The sequence below is a fragment of the Lepisma saccharinum genome, chromosome 1 (genome assembly GCF_977018435.1).
Source record: "Lepisma saccharinum chromosome 1, izLepSacc3.1, whole genome shotgun sequence".
In the NCBI taxonomy this organism is placed as follows: Eukaryota; Metazoa; Arthropoda; class Insecta; order Zygentoma; family Lepismatidae; genus Lepisma; species Lepisma saccharinum.
The window spans coordinates 179,229,621-179,245,001 of NC_139229.1; the positions used below are offsets into that span (position 1 = coordinate 179,229,621).

Below are 15,381 nucleotides of genomic sequence, written 5' to 3' on the forward strand. Positions count from 1 at the left end.
CAGGTATAGTTGGTACCGAAAAACTTTTCTCTCATCAGGTTTATCAATAACTGTATGTGTTGGGGGAGGGGGGGTAGTTGAAAAAGTTACTGAGTGGCCTTGCTCAGGCCAAGGGAGTGTGGTTGCATTCATGGCTGTAGGCCCTCTTCTATCCTTCCTGTGTTTAGGTGTTGGCAGATGGAGTAAGTGGTGGATGATTGCTACCTGGAAGCAGTCTTTGAAAGGGATCTTGTGATTGTTGGTATGTTTGGCAAGCCACCACAGATGTTGAGGTGTGCCAGTTTCCTTTTGGGTGGAGGGCAAATTTGCCAGTGACAGTGTAAATCTGATGGGTGTGGAAAGTGATGAAAATTGTGCAGGTTTTGCACCTTGGAGGGTTGCATTTGTAAATAAGGGGGAGGGAGGTATTGTGGACCAGTAGGTTGGAGGGATGTTTGGAAACAACTCTGTGCTTGTCACGCAAGCCCATATTTCCTACTTATTTACTATTTAGCCCTTCTGGTTAAGTAATAGATGTGCATTACATGTTAAAGTGAAATGTTCTAGTATTTGTAAAAAATTTGAAATACTGTTCATGAGAAAAGGTTGGCTTTTTAAAATCTCTTTAACAATTGTGTGTGTGTTAGGGAGGGGGGATTGCTGAAACTCTGTCAAATTCAAAACAACGATTTTGTACATATTTTGTATTATTTATTCTAATACAAGAATATGTTCTTTTGGTGCTGGACTATGCATGTTTAATTTATTCTTACTCCTTTTTACATGAAAAGAGGCCAATAGTAGCCTTCTCTCTTGAAAACAAGCTCCTGATTGAGGTGAAGAAAAGAAGATTAGAGAAGAACCACCAAAGGAGGATGGATGACGCTGCTGATGCTAATACAAAAGAGGGTAAGAGAAGTCTCATGGAGAAGAGGACACCAGATCAAGGTGCTATGCAGGGTCATAAAGAATTACCAGAGTTTGCTGGACACGCTGCACAAAAAGGTGCGCCTACTTACAAACGTATTGATGTAAACAAGTTGATGAAGATGCACGTGAAAAACCTGAGGAAACAGAAACGTGATATGGAAGTACAGAAAACGAGGCAAGGAAAACGGAAGAAATTGAGGGCAGTTCCAGAGAGCAACAAGAAGGTAGGGGTTTACCATGTTAGTAGCTTGCTTATTAATTCTGAAAGAAAGTTCTTTGAACAACGAACACTTTATTGGGACAACACAATTTACTCATATGAGGTGATTTTTTTTCCCCTTCCTTCTCGATTCAGTTCTTTAGTGACACACAGGGTTTGCTTTCCTTGTATTTAAAATGTTGCTGCCTATGGGCATCCTAAGTGTGTGTTTGTCAAGCACATGAAAACTTCATATCGCAAAACATTTGAAAATACTATCCAGCTGCTATAAATTATATGATTGGAAAGGCCGGCTTCCATGGCAGAATGGTTAGCACAGCATGCTTCAATGCCAGAGGTTCCAGGTTCAAATCCCAGCATGGGTGTTCTTTGTGAGTCCATCAATTTCATCATATCGTCACTCATCCATCTTTGCGAAAAGTGGCAGAAATGCGAAGTAAAATAAACCAAATCAATCAATCTATATGATTGAGGAAAAATTAAAACGTACTTTCGTTGAACATGTGATATTTTGCTGAAAACATATTTACCCTGGCAACCAACGCAAGAATAATTAAATCCTGAAGTAGTAGATCCTCTGAAATTCTCTCCTAATTCCCACTTTTTTTCATTGGAGAAAAATTACAACTTTAGCGGCTTTAAAAATGTAATTGTTTTAGTTTGGTTCTGCTCGTAATACAGGGCTGAGAAAAATATATAGTAGAATTTGAAAGAGTCAGTTTGATGTAAGGAAAGAAAAAAAATATTGGAAAATAGTGGTACACAAGACAAAAGTATGCGATGCACAATGTAATGAAAATCAATATCATCTTATTAAGACATTCCCAGCGACAAGGCATGTCTGACAACTGAGAACTTCAGTGCAGGTGTTCACTGTGACCTTGGATGACCACTTCTTTTTGGGCAGTTTGGGATCATTGAACCTATTCCACCCACTTTATGATCGTCCATGTTTTTTAAGCCAAAATGACAACAAAAGTTCATTTGAGCAGTAATTACCAGCTCATTATTTTTAGAATAAGTGTCTATGGCAAGAGCCCATTGTTCTACCCACCAGAATCCCATGGGCACACACCTCAATCAAACCCACCTAAGTGCATGCATCACTGCCATACTATGTAAATTAAATTTTCCCAACCCTGCATTCGATAATATCTGAAGTAAACTACATATGAAAATTCCCCAGTTTCTCAATTCAAGAATGCAGTATCTCAATTCAAGAATATTGTACAAATCTGTTCTACTGATGTGGTGAAGGTGTCAGGTACAAATCAGAGATCAAGAGGCTTCTTTTTTTTTAATTGTTGGCATGAATCAGCCCATTGTGATATAATCTGGATATGCTGGCATATTATGATACAATGAATTTTTAAATGTCTTATTTGTCTCCTAATGAAACTCATTTCCCTATGTTGTTATATTTGGGAGATTAATTCTTAGTGTAATCAGCTTTTAAAGTAATTGTCTTTCAGTATTAACATTTTTTTTTTTTTTTGCCTTCAGGTTGCAAAAGATGATGATGTTGGCGAATTAAATAGGTATGTTGAAAAATATAGGCAAATGATAGGAGATTCTACTAAAATGAAGAAGTGGTATGAATAAGAAGTATATTTATTCATTCATATGTTATACATAGTGTAAATAGATGCCACATAATACATTTTTTGTAAAAATAAGATGCTTTTATGTATGACTGGACAATAAAATTAAATGTAAACATGAAGCTGTCTGGAGTCCATGTATTCTTCTGTATGTGAGGCATGTGAAATTTTGAGTGAATGATAATGGAAGAAAATATTTTCCTACTTAAATTTAGGAGTTCTTGAGACGTCTCCCTCCAATTACATCAACAGCGAAAAAACCATAGTTATTGCCCAAAAGCAGCGGCTCCATCTGAATGGTGCACTGGGCAATGATAATACAATACTAGAGCTGACACCAAATCATTTTGTGATTAAATTATTCCCTCATGTGAAATTATGAATATTTTAAGCTTTAGCGCACAGAGCCTTGCATGCGTTTCTAGTCTAGACGACGGGGACTTTTCAAGTGTGAGCTTTTGAAACATGTCATCAAGTGCAACAACAATCGTAGCTCAATAGCTAATTGTAGTAGAGAGAAGAAATCGGTTTTGTTTTCTTAAAGACAGGATTTTAGCAATAGTGAAATTTATACATTATGTCTCCCAATGAGTGTTAAAGAAAGAAGATTTTTTTTAAAAAAAATGGTATTCAGTACACTCGTGGCCACCATAATAGACCAAAGTGAATGAAAAATGTATGTAGTAGTGGTACATTCCTATAACCATGTAAACTTTCATTGAAAACATGCATACTTGGGGGAGAGTATGATATGAAAGTGTGTTGATAGCTTACAGAAACAATTTCTGGAATTTTGCTTCTAGCAACGTTGGATGGTACAAATTTGGAGGGAAACACGACGAAAGACCACTCTTTGAGGATATGTAAAGAGCCTGTCCCCCAATTTGGAAAAGAAAAACAAATTACGCCACATTTTCGACCCCAAATTGTCACACATTGTTAAGTGTTATTTTGTTCTCATTATTACATGTAAAAGTGAAGAAAAAAGGGGTGGTTGAGAAATTATAGCTCTTCTGTAAAATCTATCCCATAATACAAGAGGCAAAAGAAGGACTTGCTCAAATTCCACTTGTTAATGACAGTAAGAATGGATATCTTGTTTTGTAATTTAAATATATCATACTTTATATGTGTACTAATGAACAAAAAAGACACGAACTTTGTAGCATGTGTAGTTTTCAAGAAATGGTACATTAATTGCTAATTACGTGGTACTGGTCGTATCCATCTTCAAAGGAAATACCTATGTGGTCGATATATCTCCCATCCGTCGACTAAAGGTGGCAAAATTGGGGGGGACAAGGACAGTGTTATTTTCTTGATGCAAGGCTTAGCATTAAGAGACTGTAGTGCAGGGGCAAAAGTGGGGGAGGACTGCTCCCCACACCCACGAATCGCTGCCACTGTACACAGCACAAATAAGCTAAACAGTCACATGGGAAAGATGTACATCTTAATGGTTCAAAATTTTAAAGAGCACCACCATAACACTTTTCTCCTGCCACCGTCAGCACATGAAGAGTGATCATCAAAAAGACAGTTGGATAATGTGGTCTCTTTGGAAAGAGGATGTGACCACTGCATCTTCACAGGCAATTGGTAGAGGCACATATTTTTGGTAAATAAAAAAAGCAAAATTTCGGTACAAAATAGTGTCAATTTCGGGTTCAAAAGTGGTAAATAAAATGAAATTTCGCTGTTATAGGGGTGAAAAAGTGCCATATAAAATGATATTTTGGTTTTTAAAAATGTGAATATAATCCCAAATTTGATTTAAAAACTGCACTATTACAAAACAAACATATCCCTTCTAATAGCACATTAAATCATTACCAGAATATTAAGTTTATTCCTGCATTTTTGCTTCTCAAATATTTACAGCAATTTTCCGTGAATTGCACAACTCACAGGATACTTCAGAAAGTGTTGCGTCGGTATATAAACTGTAAATTTCGTGTTTAAGAGTCTATTTCGCATTTCATTTTGTGACAAAACAGGGTAGGAAAATGCACCTCACACCTTTCAGAAACAGGAAAAATTAACATTACAATGTGTTATTTCACATTTCGTGTTTTCGCCAAAAACAAAATATGCATGCCTCTAGCAATTGTGACTGTGTGTAGAGGACATGTACTATCCCAGAGAGAAAAAAAATATCTAAATATGAATGCTATGAGTCTTGAAGCTTTCCTGGCGACGAATGATGAAAAGATTCTCTCGGGCTATTGACCAGGTGAGTTGTGGAAAGGATTACAAGCTTTCGAGAGTTAACGTCACTCTCATCTTCAGGGGGTAGAAGTGCAGTCCTGAGACTTCAACCCGGTGTATGTGTGTTCGTGGAGGGAGGTTCACGGTGAAGGTGATGGACCAATTGGGTACCGTGTTCTGCTGTGTCAATAGAACAGCACTGCAAAGAACATCAAAGCTACATTATGAATTTCCATTCGGAAAAGTCTGGACTAGCTAAACATTTAATCACTGAAGGCCATAGAATATATTTCAGCTACACAGAAATTATAACCAAATTTTCAAACTACTGGGTCCGCATCGTCAAAGAAGCATGGGGAAAAATGTAATCTTAATCGTGACACAGGGCTCGAACTGGACCCAGCTTGGCTAGCGATACTCAACCAGCAGTGTAGATGTAGCAGGTACCCAATTGGGCTGCCATCTTCACCAGGAACTTCCCTCCATAAACCATTACACACCGGGTTGATGCTCAGCACTGCACTTCTACCCTGAAGATGAGAGTGACGTTAGCTCTCGAAAACTTGTAAAAGTAATCCTTTTCACAACTCACCTGGTCAATAGCCCGAGAGAATCTTTCCATGAATGCTATAGTTACAAATTATAGCTCTTCCCCCCCCCCCCAATACAGTCTAGGCAAGAAACCTATGGATGAAAAAACCAATTTTTCATCTACCAAACAAGAAAAAAAGTAAAAAAAAAAAATTTTTATGAAATTTGAACTTCATCAGGTCCCCATGTAGGCAATGCCACGAAGTAAGGGTTGAAAACAGTATCTGCATATTGCCTGCTGTGTGTTTCATTCTCATGGCAAGAATTGAGCATTTGCTGCTGATACTTTCAGAGAAAAAAAAATGTCTAATGTAAGAACAGTGATTTGTTTTGGCAAGAAATTGCACCCCTTCCCACCAATATAGCCAGAATTAAATTAATAATAAAAATAACCCATAGCTCTACAGCCTATATATAGGGCCTTGGCCTATCTGCAGACTGCCAGTAACTGTGAGTAGCAAGTCGAACCCCCAGCTGTTATAGGAGATATCCATGACTGGGTTATGCTACTCACTCCTAGCTCCCCAATTTCCTCACGATGGTGGGTTGCCACCTATGCACAAGCGGAGACTGAACCCAGGCAGATTCGAATCCATGCTGTCCCGCAGTCTGAGTCCAAAGCACAGCACCTTAGACCACACAGCCATGAAGGAGGACAACCAGAATCAAATTAAACACTTCTAATAGAATGCCTCAAGACTCATGTAGCCCTCGAAACACGTATCTCTGAACATTACTGAGTCACAGTATGTTCCAGAAGTGAAAAAACAAAAATGTATGTCACTATCTTGGCATTAGCAACCTCATGGATTCCCAAACTTCTGACTGCACATCAAGACATGGGCAGGGTCACGACCATGATCCAGTGGGCTTCATGTCCAGTAGAGTACTGCATGGGACCACTTTTGCTCGATCATACTTGCCACACTCGAGTATATGGATCAAATATAATTTCAATGTGACAACCATAGAAATATACGTGTAAAAAATCTGTCCTGGTAGTTTCAGTCCATAATCATCTACAGTGAAACCTCGATTTTACGTTTTTCAGGGGACCAAGGTCAAGTAACTTAAAATGTGGGAAAATGTAAAATTGAGGAACGTAACATCAGTGTTTCACTGTATTCAATTTTATATATTGCTATGTATTGGTAAGATAGTCCATTTTTGTTGGCCCACTACCATAGACAAATTATTGGTTGTACATGAACTACTGGGCTTCGAGCGATGCTATCACTTCCGTACACTATCTAGCATCGTCCTTGCGAACTAGCAAAAAGCCCTCGCTGCAGCATTCTCAATGTCCAGGCTTGTGACTAGACACCTCCATTACCATGAACTGGATACCAAAGTCCAATTAAATAAGTTCAAGCAGCCATCCAGCGACACACTCTGAAAAAAGTTACTCCTGGAGAGACTGCTCACCAGCGACAACTGCATACAGTAGAAGGGAGACCATATTGAGAAGGTGATCTACCGAATTGTGAATGATCTATTTATGCGAGAAATAAATTGTAATTCAATATGGTACATCCCTTGTATTAATTAAGGCTAAGCCAATACCAATGCTTGGAAATTGTAATAATTAAAAGTCCTTCAAAATATTGATTAATAGCATCAATTTACCAGAGTTTTGCTACAGTTTTTCACACCATTGGTGCAAAAATAACTGGAAACTTCAGATGATATTGGTAAATGAAATACAACCGATACCTTCCAATTCCAACATCACTGGTATTGGCTCAGCCTTAGTATTAATATAGGAGTACTGCTTTGTAATTATACCACATCAATCTACCAGTTTTGCTTTAAAATAGTATTTGAAAAATTACCAGAGATAATTGAAATATTCATTACTAGGGCTAGGATTTTTATGACCTGAAAATCACCAAAATATGCTTAATGACCTAAAATTTTACAAAATATGCACTAGAATTTGAAAAATATGTCCTTATAACTGGACTGTTTCAAACATCAATATCTAACATATGCTGAGATATTTTCACATACGTACTATTTTAAGTTCACTTTATGGGCCCTGAGTTGCAATACACAATGAATACTTTCTCAAAATTTTCAAATAGAAATGAAAAAGATTTTACTGTTAAAAAAAAACAAGTGAACAGTGAACATGGAAGTTAGAACAAATCCACTCCGAAAATGACTGTATATTTCTTGAAAAAGCGAAAATATGCTGAATATGACCGAAAATCCATCAAAATATGCTCTATCACATATAAATGGCCAAATATGCCCTTATAAAGCACCTTAATTCAATTAGTTTCTATATATTTAGGGAACACATCACCCTTACCAAAGAAAATATGCTAAGTGATGAAAATCCTAGCCCTATTCATTATGTTTAAAGACACTCGTGCTCTGCAAATGTATTGCACGGAATATTTGCAGGACTGTGCAAGATATCCAAACTGGAAATGTAACAGGAATTAAAGTTGGACCAATGTTGATACTTTGGCATCAAAATGCCTAGCTGTCACACACACACAAACTCATTTTCTGAAGGATATGGCTTCCTTATTGCGTCTTTACTTACCATTTCAAGCAACCCTTGATGCTTCACAATTTTTAAAATTATTAATAATATAATCATTCATTTCTATATCCTTCAAGTGTTCAAAACCAATGAAAAGATTTTCAGGCTTGTGTTTGGATCAGGTAGCCATTTTCAATTTATGAAAATTGTTGTAACTTGTGTTCTGTAATTCCAAATGTAATGATTCAAAAACCTCTTTCTTTATCACCATTTTTGCTCTCACATTAGTAGTTATAAAAAAAGAAAGCATTTACTTCTGAAAAAATGGCTTTTTAATCATTACATTTGTAATTACAGAAGTTAAAGCTATTTTCATAAATGCTAAAATCACCCAATGATACTAATTGAAATTGAAAATGGCTGCCAGATCCAAATGCAACCATGAAAAAATATTTCATTGTCGATTTTGAACACTTGAAGGATATAGAAATAAAAATTATTAACGTTTTTAAAAATGATGATGCAGCAAATTAATTCACAATTGATTGAATTGATGTGAGATTACCCTGTTATATGAGTTAATATTTGAATTACAGTGGAATCCTAATTTTACATTTCCCACATTATACATTCAATCCCAACATAGCAAAATGTTATAAAAGTTTCATCGATTTTACATTTTACCCACATTTCAAGATTTTTTCAACCTGATTTCCTGAAATGCATAAAATTGAGGTTCTGTTGTACTAATAAAAACAGGACAACAAAAATACTTGAACAAATAAATAGTATTATCTCCATAACAAAGAATATAAATTTACATAAATGGAAAATAGTAGTAAATAAATATTAAAGCTTACAATGAATAAAATATAAACATTATAATTATAATTGACATATTTGAAATTATGTTTCATAGTCATTTTTCTTTTCCAAACTTGCTGAAAGCATAACATACAAAAAATAATTGGAAAATTCATGGACATCAACATACAAGTTACAGCCTGGGATTGGCATGGTTTGCTGCACCCTTTCTATTCCTTATCCCACCTCTCTTCCCTGACAACAATGGAACCAGACCTTCAAAGTATCCAAGTATTGTAGAAAGTATGACAGATCAGACAAGTTGTTCCTCACAATATGCAAAGTACAAATTTCCCACTTCCCATGTTTCCTGATAATATTTTGCTGTTCTCAAGCTGACAAACATTCATGAAGTTATTGTGGATCACAACACTCCACACAATGAAGCAAAGCATATTAAGTCATTAAAATACTGAAATGGAACAATACTTACCAACAATTGAACATGTATTCCACATTAAGATCAGAGGAAAACTAAAAAATTGCAAACAAGCAGTGTAGCCATATCACAAATTATAGTCATCTCATTTGATGAAAGTATCAGGTACAAAAAAACAAGTCCGAGGGTGTTCATAAATAATACATCACAGAATGAACTCTTACATTGAACTTGGAACAATAAGAATTCCTGATGAACGGAGTACTTCAATTCCTTTATGAAGAACACACACTCTGGCATATCCCAACTGCACTAATGACTTGGCAAACTGAAAGTAAAAGAAGATTCTAGTAACATTGAGCTCTTATGTATAAATAAATAATGTCATAAAAACATAGTAGTACTTATTCTTTCAGTGGTTTTTACCTCTTGAAGCTTGAATTTTATGCTTGTAGTGAAATGATGCAAATGTTTGAACAGTCGTATTCATATAAACAACTCATTTACTGAAAAAGTAGAATGTATTACTTACATGAATTGCAGCCGGACTTCGTGTACCTACAACAACTACTATTTTTCCTCTGTTGTTGTTCAAAACGTTAACTGCTGGACTGGGATTTAACTCGCCATCTGATGAAAATGCTGTAGCAGATGGAATGTTTATACTGGTTGGCACAGCTCCTCTATTGTAACTAGCAGTATGTTAAGGGAAAAAAAAACAACATGCAAATGTGCTGTGTATGATACTGCAATCATCAAAAAACGTCTTTGCTAACTATTGTCTTGCATTTTTTCACTTTTTTTTTTACATACAATGTACCAAACTTAAAGTTGATTTGCTTATAAACTTTAACCATAAGGTAACTGCGGAACAAAGGTAGGAAAATATATATTGCTAGATGAGAGGTGGATTAAAGTAAGTAAATAATTTTCCCTTGTGTAAATAATGCACTGATTATTGCCATCTTCTTTACCAGCACAAGAAAGAAAAACATATTTCTAGCTGTTGTAGAAACACTCTTGTTCCCTCCATATTAACTCCATAACCTCCTGCATATCCAACGAGATACGATAATGAGTAATGATAACCATGCTTTTGATATGCTTAATATAATCATATTAAAAACTTAAAATGTCAAAACATTTTTCATCACGGAAAAGGATACTCCTCTGAGCTACGTATGTCTACAACCACCACTTTGGGACGAGAGAACCGTGTGTGCTGCAAGTCTAGCAGTTCCAAAAGCTCGGCTCCACTGATGCGTGGACTTTTCTCTCGTTGAAGTTCTGCAACAGGTACAGCATCCATTTCCTAAAATGAGAAAGAAACATGTCATTTTTATAGAAATTAAGTTGGGTGTGTGTGTTTTCTTTTGCTATTTCATTTGGTAACTTATTCAGACCTTGCCTTAATCTTTAGCTGAAAGCTGACAGGATAGGAGATTTTTAAGAGTGGGTTTTTCAAAGTTGCAGTGATGCATGATCTTTTGACCTCCCCTTCCCAAGGAAAAGAAGAAAATTTAAATATTACACAAAAATTACTCTGGTTAGTCTCTGCGCCCCCACAATTAATCAAAGTGAATAGTAAAATTATACAATAAAAAGTATATTTTACAGTTTGTGTTACCCTTAAATGCCAAGCAGGTGTGGTCATTAATGCTGACATATCACAAAGAGCATTTTTGCATAGTATGCGAGTTTTGGAACATTCTGTGACTCTGGTAATGTTCAGAGATACATGTTTTGAGTGCTACATGAGCCTCGAGGGTATGACTTAATTTGATTCGGGGGGGGGGGGGGGGGGGGTTGCAGTCCTGAAGATAATGTACATTTTTGGAGGGCCTCTCTTTTTTTCTTTTTTTTTAATAACTTTTGAAATCTTTTCACAGTTCTGGTAAAGTGTCCTGTAAGGGTCTTCCGAGTTTCCTTTTCCTTTTCAATGGAACAGGGGTGAGGGAGTCACGTTTCCTGTAGATAGGAATTGGCAATGCTGGATATTTTCACAGACTTCACTTTGAAAATCATGGCACTGAAAGCCAAATGACTTCCCAAAGGTGCCAATAGAGGTAGAACTGTTTTAGCTGTGCTATTTTTAGCCACTTGCAACTATAAAGAAATAAGTCTGCCTACTTCCTTCAAACTCAAACCCCCAGAAGGGGCAAGGGTGAACATTGAACCACTCAAGCAATTTGAAGCTAATTAGTCCATGAGCTAGGACCTTCGGGGGGATGGGTTCTCATATGACCTTCGAAAGGTTTGTCATAATCAGACAAGTTTTTGTAACTTGTACATTAATACATGTGTATGTCACAGGGGTGCTTGGGTTTTCTTTCATGATTGCTACCAACAAAATATCCATAATGGATATTCTTTCAGTTGTATATAACAAATTTTTAATACATCCTTCGATTGTCGAATTATTACTGGGTTGCCATGACTTACTCCCCAATCCTCGTATAATATTATTGAATTAGTAACCATAGCTGAAAAATTATGTTTTTTCATAAACAGCATATAAACTCATCACAATTTTTGAAAAAATAAATTTTATTTCAACAGACTTATTAAATTCAATATTATTTTATAATAATTATAATTATTAAGTGTTAATAATATTAATATACTCCTTATAATAATAATAAAACTTTATTTATTGCTTATATACTAACATAGATTAAATGCTTAAGTTTTACTCACAATTTTCAATAATACTAGTGGCTAAATAGTAAATACGCTTGTATGTTATACATATCTTCTGAATGAATAGGTGTTATCATGAGGGCCCGGATTTTTATGAAATTTCATCTTTTAACTGGTGCAACGCAGACATTGCTAACTAGTACAGAAATCCTGAACACCCTCCTCAGGTTGAAGAAATGTAATTTTTTGGTATTGTTTTACCATTTTTTTTTAGTTTTAGCTCATTTTTTAAAATTTTGCGTCATTTTTAGGTTGTTTTTAAAAATAAATGTGGAGCGAAAGCCCCTCCCCCCTGTAATATTGAAAAGCATTTTACGGAATATAAGAGAGGAATGGGGGAGGGGGGGCAAAGGAGACCTTGAAGGGCAGAAAGGTGTTTACAGAATTGTGTGCGAATGCGGGAGGGAATATGTTGGACAAACCGGAAGGAGCATGCGAATCCGATGGGGGAGCATGATAAAGATATTAGGGAAGGGATTCCTAAAACCAGTTTCTCGGAACACATAATTGAAAGTAAACATAAAATCGTAAAAAGGAAATTATTTAAAAAAGTAGTAATAAATTGGACCGGAATGTATATGAGGCTACACATATATGCACAGGAAATGATGATAAACTTAATAAAGACGACGGCAATTTAGAGGAGGGGTGGGTCCATTTTCTTAAACAGTGGAATAAAGCCGGTAATGATTACATGAGTTGGGTTTTCATGTCACCGCCGAAGTTTCGAGAGCTGCGGAGGAAGAACGTGAATTTTCATTGGATTGGTGAACTGAGAGTTGAGGGGAATCAGTCCCATGGAGGGGAGGTAACCCTCAACTATGTGTACGGAGACAGTTTCCCACACGCCTTGCCCTACAGCTGCTTGGGATTCCTGGGCCGCTGCAGTGGACCTGCTTTTAAACCTTTTAGTATTTTAATATGGGCTTTTTAGAAACACGGGAACTTTTACTTTGTCAGTCAAAAGTTTTTATAAGTGTTTTTTACCCTAGCCTTCAACCTATATCCCTATATAACACTTTTTACGTGACACCATGACTGGTGTCTAGATATTCATGTGGGCCTGAAGGAGGAGGAAGTATTGACCTCCGAAACGTAGTTTGGATAAATTTATACTCACTCACGTAAGTTGTGAATTTTTGATACTTTTTAGGTATTTACTCTTTTATTAAAAATAATAATAATAACATTTTTTTACTTTCATCATCTCCTACTTGATAAAGGAAAATTGGGGTTTTCAAGCATAGGCTTATATACTAATCTGTACTGAACAAAAGAAGATATAATTTGTAACTCTAGCATTTGTAGTTTTCAAGATATACATTTTTATTTAAAACCTTGTGGAATTCTAAATTTCCTGCTGAAAACATGCTTGGTGTTGGCACAAATGCCTGGAAAACAGTCTCTGCATCTAACTGTTAACAATCTAGATATCTTTTGTTGTACAGTCATGAAAAAAAAATACTTCCCCCATTGAGCCTTAATACCAGTAGTCTTAAGGAGAAGTATTTCTTTCCACAACTGTACCTGTAAGGAAGTGACTTTAGATCATTGTCTCCAGTAGCAAAGAGAACATTTTCCCCATACTTTGGTTGTCAGGTAGGGGACCAAGATGGACCTTGGGCTCTACGTGACAGTGACATGTTTCCCTACTCTCAGTGCATGGTTGAATGGAATGAACGTTTTGCTGCACCGTTATTTGTTGTGAACAGACTTAATCATTCAGCAGATTTATACTTCTGCACGGTGCCTTCCCTGAAGAAGACTTACCAAGAAGAAATGGACTATTAAATATCCAAATACGTATATCATCTGCAATGCGACCAGTGCCCCAAAGAGAAGATTTACCTTTTCCCAGTCCTCCAGCATATAAGCCGTGACAATAAACAGTGTGAAATCATTGAGAATATGCCTCATCCTTCCACTGCAGATGATCCTCAGTCAATTGTTTCTTCAGTTGAACCACATAAAATTGCTGAAAACTTATTGATCTTATAAGGGACTGGAACTTTTAAAGTAAAAGTACAAAGCTTCGCAATTGCAGTAATGGAATCTCTTAGCTAATTGTCTGCTTTTTGGACTCATCAGAAATGTTCCAAATGTTTTTCCGCACCGAAGATGATATTATATTTTGCACAAAATTAGTGTTAGATTGGCCATTCCACCCGGTCATTACTGCTATAGAAAAAACTATGCAAATGCAGGTGGAATGCTATGTTAGCAGATTTCTGTTGGACAAGAGATGACAAGTGTAAACAAAGATGTCCACCATTGCCCTGCCTTCTATAAGACACAATATCATACATGTATAATGGAAATATTGATTTATCTTGTAAACTAGAGCCAATGGAGAATTTTCAATGTCACTACTGGATTTAGTAGGCCAAAATCTATGTAAAAAATAACTTTTGTTCTTGTAAAAACCAAAAGTTAAATTTTGTATATCTGATATATAAAATGGTTAATTCAAGCCCTTAATTAATATATGTAAAATGTAAAATCAGGTGCCTGCAATGAGGTTTGTATTGGAAAACCACATCTTAGTAATTAAATTTTCAAAACAATGCCATATAAATTAAACCCTTTTTCCTCATTAAAATAATAACAATGTCATAATTTTGCATTAAATTAAGGGGTATGTATTTACAGAAATATCAAAGTAGTAATATTATAGACAAGTTTGCGAATACATCAATAAGTCTACTATCTGCTAATAGGCTACTAAAAAATCTGCCCCATCCCTAATGTTTACTATTGTATTCTTATAGCACCTTACCAGTTCTGGGTTTTCACTAAATTTTTCAGTTGAATCCTTGTCTAATGCCTTCATCTTTTTCTCATGCTGCCTGTATGTCACACTATGTGGTGTTGCACAGAAAAATTCAATTGAGTCCTTTACACAACGCTCAATATCTATTTCTGAAAAGAGAGAGAGGCTATCTGATACATTTCCATTAAAATCCACTTACAAAGTAGAGGCAAAATATTCTAGACATTATTGAATGTATACAGTTAATTCTAACAAGTAAACATTTTGAAGTTTTGTTGGAATTAGAATGTAAAGCTATCAACGTGCTGATATACTGATCTAGTATAGTTGCAATCTTTTAACTTTTATAAGTATTCTGCACAACTGAACTAGCTATACAAAATAGTTTATGGCATTCAAAGGACATATTGTAACTTAATGAAAAGTTATGTGAAACTAGTCTTCACCAGGCCTCAAACCTACGTCCTTGGAATTCTGCACCAATGCTCAACTATTGAGCTATGAAACCAACCTTTGACCTCCCCACAACTTAGATCTGCACGAGTTTATAATGTCAGTTCCAGGTATACTGTCACTTCTCATTGCTATGACTTTGAACATATGAAAACTAATGCCATCTATCTGCCATGGAGGGAACTAATTTAA

The 15,381-nt window shown here is 35.9% G+C and overlaps 2 protein-coding genes across 4 annotated transcripts in view; one reads left to right on the forward strand and one right to left on the reverse strand.

Annotated features, from left to right (window-relative positions):
• Positions 1-2,888, forward strand: part of LOC146004616 (RNA-binding protein 28) — a 42,331-nt gene extending 39,443 nt beyond the window's left edge. For both annotated transcript variants that reach the window (XM_083143492.1, XM_083143502.1), the window contains exons 9-10: positions 771-1,133; positions 2,633-2,888. In XM_083143492.1, the coding sequence (XP_082999618.1) occupies positions 771-1,133; positions 2,633-2,731 (462 nt within the window). In that variant the 3' untranslated portion in view covers positions 2,732-2,888. The remainder of the gene's footprint in view (positions 1-770; positions 1,134-2,632) is intronic.
• Positions 2,889-8,793: 5,905 nt separating this feature from the next.
• LOC146004624 (TBC domain-containing protein kinase-like protein) overlaps positions 8,794-15,381 on the reverse strand; it is a 50,912-nt gene continuing 44,324 nt past the window's right edge. For both annotated transcript variants that reach the window (XM_083143524.1, XM_083143515.1), the window contains exons 12-15: positions 14,743-14,885; positions 10,433-10,578; positions 9,799-9,958; positions 8,794-9,594 (exon numbers count right to left, since the gene is read on the reverse strand). In XM_083143524.1, the coding sequence (XP_082999650.1) occupies positions 9,487-9,594; positions 9,799-9,958; positions 10,433-10,578; positions 14,743-14,885 (557 nt within the window). In that variant the 3' untranslated portion in view covers positions 8,794-9,486. The remainder of the gene's footprint in view (positions 9,595-9,798; positions 9,959-10,432; positions 10,579-14,742; positions 14,886-15,381) is intronic.